We start from the raw sequence: 10,522 nt of genomic DNA, 5'->3' as shown, positions 1-10,522 counted from the left end.
CAGGCGTTGTATATCTCGGATTCAGCCGGATCGGACCACTATATCATATAGCTCCCATACAAACGGCAAAGTCACAAACAGTGACTTTTCTCAATAACTTCGTTATTTTCCGAACTATTGTCGTATTTAATATTGGTGAGTTTATTATACATATAAACGACTATGTCAAATTTGATCAAGATCGGGTGACTATATCATATAGCTCCCATAGGAACGATCGGTGGAAAACAGTGACTTTGATCAATATCGTCGTTATTTGCTATGCTAAGATTGTAGGCCGTTCTTTCGGAAACAGCTTTTTTAGATAAAACGTTTTTCCACTTTGATGGCTATAGGTAAGGAAAGAATTACCAAAAAAGTTGCAAGGGTATACAAACTTTGACGCGGTCAAAGTTAGCCCCGGCCCTCTGGTTTTTAGCATAACCCAGTTCAACTTTAAACCAAGCCCAGTGATATACCTACAACTGATCTGAGCTAAGCCTTTTAGACAATCTTCTAGTTTACATTTATTATTGACATTCTGCAGAAATTTCAATCGGTATTGTTCCAAAATGGAAAACCACCATGATCATTTGGCGCTTTACCTCTTGGACGATAGTTAACACTTCAGGCGAGAAAATGAGTCATGCTTTTAACCAACTTTTTAGGCCTAAACCTTTTGGTAAAGCAATAAAAAGTTTAGAATAACTATACAATGGCCTGATGGCAACTTATTTTGTTATTTAAACGAATCATAAAAAAAAACAATATAAGTATTGTGAAAATAGTTAGAATACAGTTTAGTCGGTGCCTTTTAATTTTACCATTTCTAGTTAAAGAAACTCGCGACTTTTGCATTTTGTTGTATGCACTTTTCCACACACATTGAAACAATAGTTTTGAGGGAGCCCTGTGAAATGTTGAAATGTTTGGCCATAAATTATATGACTATATGGCCCAGCAATGGTGTTAGTGGAGAGTTAAGATATGAGGCTTAGATTTCCATCACATGATGATTAGCCGGCGAGGCTGTAAGAACCGAAAAATGTTTCGCCACAAACCACCAAAAGATGGTAGGTCCTAGATATGTCCTGTCCTTTCGTTTCCGCTGCTGCTGCACTGACAGCTGCTCGTGTTTTTTGGTCATCACATTAGCGCCATTTTCAGCTTTTGTGTGGTCATAATTATAAATAAATAATCAAATAAATAGTCAAATAAATAAATAAATAATTCACCAGAATTAATTGTCGCATTCGAGTTGAATCTGTTTGTGTGTGTGTATCCCTTAGTTAGCCATTTTAATAGAGAGCACAATAAAAAGTGCCAATCCCTTCAGTCTCTGGGGTGCTGTCTTAATATCGAATGTGTAGGCAGTTTTCACAAAAGTCCTTAAAGCAGAGTTTTGGCTCTAGCCAAAGAACTTCAAATAGCAAATTATGCAAAACATAATAATAAAATTTCATAAAAAATGTCCAACTTGAGGGTAGGGGGAAGAGAATTTCCTTGATTGTCTCAATGTGAAAACATTTTATGCTAATTTCGAGTTAAAAGGGAGAGAGAGAGTGAGAGTCTTGTAGCGATTTGGGTCTAGGGCCTGCAGCAATTGTTTTGGGTTAGGCAACAACAAATTAGTTTGGCATATCAAAAAAGGGTTCTTTCACCATATTTATCAGGTATTTGTTTAGACAGCTGCATTCTTTTTTTAGTTGAGGACTAATTTTATTACATTTTGCCTTTGCTTTAAGCCAACGGCAATGTCAGTTCTTTTTCGGGCCCTCTTTCACTTTTGGATTGTTGTTGCTATTTATACGAAATGGCTTTTAAAATAGGCAAATAAGTACTTTGTAAGTAAATTCTTTTTTTTTTTTTGGTTTAAGGGAGGCGCCAGTGACTTGCCGCCCATTTGGCAGACACTCGTAAAAATAAGTCAAGAGACTAGCGAATTTGGTCTCTTTTACTCAATATTCTTCTATCTCTCTCTCACTCTCATTCTGTCTCTGTGATAACGATGCCATTCAAATGCTAAACAAAAAAGGCGGCAAAAGTTGAAAAACTTTTGTTTTGTTTTATTTATTATACGTATTTGGTTGCTGTTGTTGTTGTAGTTGTTGTTGCAGTTGTTTTGGGTTATAAAGTGAAACGAATGTAGACAAAGCTTTGGCCCAGCGATTCCGACAATTGGGTTAGAAATGGGCAAGAAATGGGAGTTAAATATGTACAGTGGTAAATGTCTAATATAATTAGGCATAACAGTTTAGCCTCTTTGCATAGTGAAATCTTGGGTATAAGCCGGTTCATGTTTATTTTTAGTTCCATATCATATCTTCAACAATAAAACTATTTGCGAATTACAACTAAATGAAGCCAAAAACAGATTGGCAAAGCATACAACTATTTTTGTTTTTTTGATTTTGTAACTACAGTCGTAATTTTGACTGGCTAATACTTAGGGTTTAATGAAAATTTAAAACACATAAATAATTTGTATAATTGAAAATAAAGGTTAATATTTTTGACAGATTTTCTAACTGCATTGGTTAATAAAAAGGCTAATGTTTGCGAAAGAACGGCCTACAATCATAGCATAGGAAATAACGAAGATATTGATCAAAGTCACTGTTTTCAACCGATCGTTCCTATGGGAGCTATATGATATAGTAACCCGATCTTGATCAAATTTGGCACAGTCGTTTATATGTGTAATTAACTCACCAATATTAAATTTCACGACAATAGCTCAGAAAAAAACGAAGTTATTAAGAAAAGTCACTGTTCGTGACTTTGTCATTTGTATGGGAGCTATACAAATATATAGTGATATATAGTGATCCGATCCGGCTGAATCCGAGATATACAACGCCTGCAGTATATACAAGCTTACATGCAAAATTTCAGCTCTGTAGCTCCAACGGTCTAGGAGGAGTTTGCGTTGATCCAGACGGACGGACAGACGGACAGGCGGACAGACGGACGGATGGACGGACGGACATGAACTCGTCTCGTCAAAGTAAAAGTAAGTTAAACTCTTGGCCAAAACGTGACTGGAATACCGATATATGTATTTTGTCGTCTCTGACTTAACTCTGGTCTATGACTTTCGCTTCTCTTCTGTAGTTATCATTGAGAAATTGTTGCGTGTCACAGAGGTGGGACAAATCTATTTGCTAATACGCACCAAGAAGGGCAAGGATGCGTTTGCTCGAATCGAGGATCTGTTCAATGATCCGGTAAGTGTTAAGTGCTAACCTATTCTACACTTCAGTGAATTGCAATTCGTACTCTCTGATTTCTGCGTTTTCAAGGTATTTCATCAAAGAAAATGTCATAAAAATGATGAAAACAAATTATAGAAATTGAGTAGAATAACAGTAACAACAACAACAACGACAACAACTCAACTAACTCAAACTAAACTATGCGCATAAAATTTTCCCAAAAAATTTGCATAGAATCAAAAAAGAGACAAGAACTATTGGAAAAAAAATGTCAAATCGAAATTGGAAAAAAATTGCATAAAAAATGGTAACAAAAAAGTTAAAGAATTTTATCAGAAACTAACGTAGTCAAAATGAACTCTACCGTCATCTAAAATTTGAAACTTGAAGTATAAGTTTATTTATTTTGTCTCAAAAACTCTCACCCTGAGGCAGATTTTTAAAAGATTCTTTTAGGTTTTATTGCTATATTTGAAATATACATGATTGTGTAAATTAGATATCGACTTAAGTTGTTTCTTCATTAATGGACTTTGGTATTATATCCTCTTAAGAAAGTCATTCGAATCCTTTATGTTTTTATCACTCAATTAGTCCTCAGATTGAGTTCCATTTAAATTTTGTAAACTTTTTTTTGACAGATATGAGACACCGCCCATATATAATTATGTACCAGATGCTGATAATATGGTGAGCTGGCGTCGCTATATGGAAGAGGGTTTTGAATACGGTTGCGTTATACCAATGCGAAAATCCATCTGGTATCCACGATTCACAATTGTGCCACACATGTGGCAATATCATATTTTGTGCTTCTTGTATCATACATTGCCCGCCCTGTTTATGGATGCCATTATGATTGTAATTGGCAAGAAACCGAGGTATATTAAACTATCTATATCTTTGCTGTTCTGTAACTAAATCTAAATCTCTTTTCAATTGCAGAATGATGAAGATCTATAGAAAAATACATAAATTGAGCAATGTCCTTAAGTACTTCAGTTCGAATGAGTTTCGCTTTGACAACGACAATGTGCGCAGTCTATCCGAGAAGCTGGATGATAGGGATAAACGTTTATTTGCCTTTGATATGCGTAATTTGGATTGAAATAATCTATTCCGTGTCAGTTTATATGGTTTGCGTTTGTATGTTGTTAAGGATGATCCCAGCAATATACCCGAATCGATAAAACGCTATGAAAGGTAAAATGATCTATAATCGATCTATATAAAGATAACTAATTTACTTTTCTGTTACAGATTGAAGGTGCTGCATTATACCACATTAGCCATTGTCTATTCTTTAGCACTCTGGGCTCTCTATGCTCTGTTGAAGTTTATATTCTGATAAATACTTATCAATATGTATGTAGGAACCGGTGATGAGGTACCGATAGACAACAAAAGAACCAGAAGCGGTCATCGTTTCTGAAGCCAGTTCGTGGGGCTAGGCCGGCATAACCTAATAATAAATGACGGTCACACTGGACTTCTAAGTTTGCAACGAAAGCGAGCACACGCCTCGGGACAGACCTGGAGCCAATTTCTTTTCTTTTTTATATCAAAGCCATAATATTCAATTGTCAAACTAACCGCCAATAAAAACCCGTAAAATAAATACCACAAATTGGGGGCTCGTCCGGGAATGGCAGCTTAAAAGTGAAACAATTGATATTGGCTATTGAATTTCACAAATTCGTTAAAACTTGTGAAATTCTAAGAAGGAGGGAGACAGCAGGTGACGCTGCCTCGAGGAACGTTCAAGTGAGAGGAAGCGAGATAGCTGCAGTAAAAAGCGCGGTATCGGCGAGCAACAAGAACTTGAAAATTCGGCCGATGAGGGAGACAGCAAGTGACGCTGACATAAGGCAACTGCAGAAGGAGTGAGAAAGCTAATTAGAAAGGTGGTTCTGGAATTTTCGCAGCACACTACGAAATATTTGTGAGAAGTTTGGCCGAAGAAGGTACCATTGAGATACAGCAGCAATAATAAGGCAAGGCAGGAACGGATCGAAGGGCAACAACGATTCCGGTTGCAAGATTGATTCAAGGTTGCAAAGGCGATACGAGGCTGCCACAACGGAGGCTGTGTAGATTGCTGGAGAAGTGTACAGTAGTTTACCAGTGTTGGTGGCAACAACTACTAACTAACCCCCTACTAACTCATCCACTGGCAGACCACATTGGTTTTGGTTTTTGGATTTGGTTCGCGCCGTGAGAGTGAAACCGAGAAACCGAGTGTAGCGACTGCGCAGAAAATGAGTGCCAACGCTGCCTCAGAGGCTGCCGATGGAAATACACGACACAGACGTTCAAGTCAGGGCAGTCATACGGCCAGTCAAATTAGCCATGAGGATGCCATCCAGACCAACCAAGAGCAAAGCTCCTTTTCCCTATGGCGATGGCTTTGGCATGTCATCACATCCATATCGGTGGAGCCGACCATGTTCCTATATATGTCTGCCTTCATGATCACCTCGGTGGTGGAGCAGAATTTCTTCGTCTACAAGGCGTGCCGCGTGAACAATAATTTCAGTGAGGAAATCTGCATCAACATCAACAAGGCGGAGTACAATGATTACAAGCTCCAGGTGCTGGTGACCACCGCTTGGTTTCATCAATGGGAGAACATTTCGGCCCACATATTTCCCATCATTTTGGCCTTGTTTCTGGGCTCATTCTCGGATCGTCGTGGTCGCAAATTGCCACTTCTAATGGGTTTGACGGGCAAACTGATTTACTCCGTTATGATTGTGGTCAATGCCAAGATGGAAACTTGGCCAGTGGAGTATATCATCTATACGGCCACTTTACCCTCGGCTCTGACTGGAGCCGATGTGGCCATATTTGCCTCATGCTTTGCCTACATAGCGGACATATCCACCGTGGAGAAGCGGACCATAAGGGTGACCATATTGGATGCCATCTATCTGAGTGCCATGCCCACTGGTGTGGCATTGGGCTCCTATCTGTTCTATCATGCCTTCAATCAATCGTATGCCGATATGTTTATGGTGAATGCTTCGTTGTTGGCTCTGGCCATAGTCTATACACTGATTGCCCTCAAGTGGCAAACCAATGATCGGCAACGATCATTGCGAGAATTGGGCTTGTGTGGCTTTTGGCCAGACTTCTTTGATAAGCAACATGTGATTGATTCATTCAATGTTATGATCAAGCCCCGCAGTGGCCATCGTCGTGGCTTTTTGATCATTCTGCTTGTGTCCATGATCTACTATACATTCCAACGAGATGAGGGCACTTATCTATATTTCTACACGCTGGCCAAGTTCGACTGGGATGTTGATTTGTATAGCACCTTCAAGACTTTCAAATCGTCAGCCTATGTTATTGCCATGCTCCTGGGTGTACCCATTATGAATAAGCTCTTCGGCTGGCGCGATACGACGCTCATTTTCATAGGAACCTGGGCTCATTCGATTGCCCGCGTATTCTTCTATTTCGCCGAGACACCAAAACTACTTTATGCTGGCGCCATCGTCTGCAGTCTGGGTCCCATTGTGGGTCCCATGTTGCGAGCCATGACTTCCAAAATCGTTCCCACTTCGGAGCGTGGCAAGGTGTTTGCCCTGCTATCGGTTTGCGATAATGCGGTGCCTTTCATTAGTGCCGTTTGCTATTCGCAAATCTATCAGGCCACTATCAATATCAATTACGGTGGACTTGTCTTCCTGCTGACCATTGTCTCGCAAATGATTGTCTTCTTCTTGATACTCTGCATACACATTAAGCTTGGTGGCAATTCCTTGGAAGTGGCAGAGTTTACCGAAAAAGAGAATGGACTAATCACCAATGACGTCGAGTCGATGGCCCAAAGAACACCCCAAGCAGAGACAACAGAATGATTCGAATGATTTCCTATATTTTATATACATTTTTTTTTTTTACCAAACCAAGCATGAAATTGTTATTCAAAGTGTTTTTTTTTCTTCCCCCTCCTACTTAATGATAAGACTTGTGAAAACATAAAAAGACATCTTGAAATTTACATATATATATATATTAAACAGAGAGAGACAGAGAAAGAGAGAAATTTCTTAAAAAAAAAAAAAAAAAAAAAAAAAAAAACAACGTTTCAAGGTTGTGTTAACTGCTGGAGAAGTGTACAGCGGTTAGCCAGGGCTGGACGCAACGAATTTGAAATTCTACAGAGACTAGAGTTGAGTTCTAGGAGTGAACTGCGTTAGTAGTGGACAAAATCTGGTGGTGACGGCGTGAACAACGGAGACTAGCGTTGAGTTCTAGGAGTGAACTGCGTTGGTGGCGGTGGTGTGATCAACTTCTATTTTTTGGCAGCGGCAACAACTCAAAGGTTGGCGAGAAACTTCAATATTGTTGCTGAGAGAGGATTTGTGAAGGAATTTGGCGATAAGACTAATCAACATCGAAGACGACGACAAAGCAGGACGACGTGGGACCAACGAAAGACGGGAAAAGCGTATGTTATTCAGATCTAGCGAAAACTGATAACAATTTTCAAAGCTAGAAAATAATACTAACATAGTATAAGAAGAATTGTACGTTATTTTAAGTTCTTGTAATTGAGATGGAGCTTGCAGAGATTCTGTCTCTAAGCGTGGTGGCTTTGCGATCGAAATTATCCGAACTAGGGCTACCTACGACTGGCAGGAAACGGGATTTGCAGAATAGGTTACTCACCCATTATAGTGTGCAGGAGGAAGATGAGGAATCAGACGATCAGTCAGTGGTAACAGCGAATGGGGGACTAGAGATTGCAGCAGAAAACGTAGTTAGACCCGAGAGATCATGGTTTACTTTGAAAGATGTTGAGGACAGTATGTCACAGTATTCTGGTTCAGATATTCCTAACATTGCTCAATGGATTGAAGAACTAGAAGAATGTGCAGCCACGGTACAGTGGAATGAATTACAGTTATTTGTGTATGGAAAACAGTTATTGTGTGGGACGGCAAAATCTTTCATTAGGAGTCAGAGAAATATTAAAAACTGGAGTTCTTTGAAAACAGCTCTTCAGGCTGAGTTTAGTGTAAAAATATCTTCAGCTGCAGTACATAAAAAGTTAAATCAGCGGCAACAGAAGAAAGGCGAAACTCTAAATGAATACTTATATGCATTGATGGAAATTGCGAAGCCGGTAAACGTAGATGAGGAGAGTCTGATAGAGTACTTCGTTAAAGGTATTCCGGATACAAAAACCAACAAAATGATGTTATTCCAAGCTCGCAATATTTCAGAGTTAAAGTTTCAAATCGAAGTTTATAAGAAGGGGCGTGATTCATACAGGGCAACGAACAGATTTGAAAGTAAGGCATATGGTTCAAGTGAAGCACAGGCAGTACAGGCTCGAGAGAGAAAATGTTTTGGTTGCGGAGAGGCGACTCATTTAAGAAAAGATTGTCCTAAGTCCGATCGAAAGTGTTTTAAGTGCGGTCAGCCAGGTCATCGTGCAGCTCAGTGTAGTATCGAAACGCATATTAAACGAGAAAAGCACGCGAATGTTGTTCAACATGACAAAGTTGAAGTTAGTTGGAGTACGTTCACTCCGTCTGGGTTAGGGCTAAAGAAGGTTAGCTATGAGAATATTGAATTTAAAGGGCTCATAGATACAGGAGCAGATATGTGCTTGATTCGTCGAAGTATTTTTTGGAAGCTAGGAGTTAAACAACTAACAGGTCCTGGAAAGTGTTTGGTAGGAATAGGAGATGCGAAAATTTTAACGTTTGGTAGTTTCTCTTTAATGGTGATCATCGACAAAATTAAAATAGTAGTTGAGTTTCATGTAGTTCTCGATGAGGACATGGGGTTTGACGCTATTTTGGGAAGAACGATTCTTGATAGTGTTGACATGAAGGTAACAAAAAATGGCACTCAGTTTTTGATTAGCAGTAAGCAGAAGTTAGAAGAAGAAAATACTGAATCTGTTGAGGATTGGATGAAACAATTTGAAGATGTCTGCACAGTTTTTGAAGGGAAGGACGAAATCGGTTTAGAGTTGTCTCATTTAAGCCAAGAACAGGCTAAAGAGGTCGAAATGATAGTTGAGCGATACAAGCCAAAACGCAATCCTGATGCGAAGATTGAAATGAGAATTATTTTGAAAGATGATATTCCCGTATACCAACACCCAAGACGGTTGGCCAACTGCGATCAGCAGATTGTAGATAATCAGATACAAGAATGGCTTGAGGAAGGAATTATTCGAGATAGTACATCAGTGTATGCATCCCCTATAGTATTGGTAGCAAAGTCAAACGGAGCTAAAAGGTTGTGCTGCGATTATAGAAAATTGAATGAAAAGATAATTCGCGATAATTTTCCGATAGTATTGATGGACAGTGTAATTGATCAATTGCAAGGAGGAAAGGTTTTTACTACACTGGACTTGAAAAACGGATATTTTCATGTACCAGTAGAAGCAAGTTCGAAAAGTTCACGGCATTTGTTACCCAGAAAGGACAGTACGAATTCTTATATGTACCATTTGGTATCTCAAACTCTCCAGCGGTCTTTACGAGATTCATGATGGCAGCAATGCAGGAGTTGATTCAGAAAGGTATAGCGATCGTATATATGGATGATATCATCATTCCAAGCAGGGACATTGAAGAAGGTATGTCAAGAATTAAATTAGTTTTGGGTGTAGTCGAGAAGAACGGATTACAGCTTAACTGGAAAAAGTGTCAGATTCTACAAAATCAAGTCAATTTTCTAGGATACGTGATTAGTGAAGGGATAATAAAACCGAGTGAAGAGAAAATTTCGTCGGTACACAATTTCCCAAGACCGCATGATAAGAAAGCAGTGCAAAGGTTTCTCGGTTTAACATCGTATTTTCGAAAATTCATTGAGGGATATGCCTTGATGGCGAAGCCACTTTCCGATATGCTAAGAAAGGATAGTAAATTTGTGTTCAGCGAGATTGAGGAGTTATCATTTGAACGATTGAAGGCATCGTTAACTAGTGAGTCGGTATTGAGGTTATATAATCCGAAAGCGCAAACAGAGGTCCATGCTGACGCATCAAAATACGGTTACGGAGCAATTCTAATGCAGAAAGATACGGAGGATAATTTGTTCCATCCCATTCAGTACATGAGCCGGAAAACAAAGCCATGTGAGCAGAATTATCATTCATACGAACTAGAAGTTTTAGCCATAATTGAGGCTATAAAGAAGTGGCGAGTTTACATTCTTGGCTTGCAGTTCACTATAGTTACAGACTGTAATGCATTTACTATGACCATGAAAAAACAGGAAGTTCCGTTAAGGGTAGCCCGGTGGGCCATGTTTTTGCAGGATTTTAGTTACAGTCTAGATCATCGGTC

At 39.2% G+C, this 10,522-nt stretch overlaps 1 protein-coding gene and 1 pseudogene across 1 annotated transcript; both read left to right on the top strand.

Annotated features, from left to right (window-relative positions):
* Positions 1–3,841: 3,841 nt before the first annotated feature.
* LOC6637402 lies at positions 3,842–4,557 on the top strand (annotated as a pseudogene).
* An 895-nt stretch (positions 4,558–5,452) lies between these two features.
* Positions 5,453–7,110, top strand: LOC26530253 (proton-coupled folate transporter). Its single transcript, XM_015176351.2, has one exon. The coding sequence runs from the start codon at positions 5,453–5,455 to the stop codon at positions 7,058–7,060; it is 1,608 nt and encodes a 535-aa protein (XP_015031837.2). The 3' UTR covers positions 7,061–7,110.
* The last annotated feature ends 3,412 nt before the right edge of the window (positions 7,111–10,522 follow it).

This window comes from Drosophila willistoni, unplaced genomic scaffold (genome assembly GCF_018902025.1).
Source record: "Drosophila willistoni isolate 14030-0811.24 unplaced genomic scaffold, UCI_dwil_1.1 Seg601, whole genome shotgun sequence".
In the NCBI taxonomy this organism is placed as follows: domain Eukaryota; kingdom Metazoa; phylum Arthropoda; class Insecta; order Diptera; family Drosophilidae; genus Drosophila; species Drosophila willistoni.
Note: the sequence above shows the minus strand (reverse complement) of the source record. Positions and strands in the feature narration are given on the sequence as shown.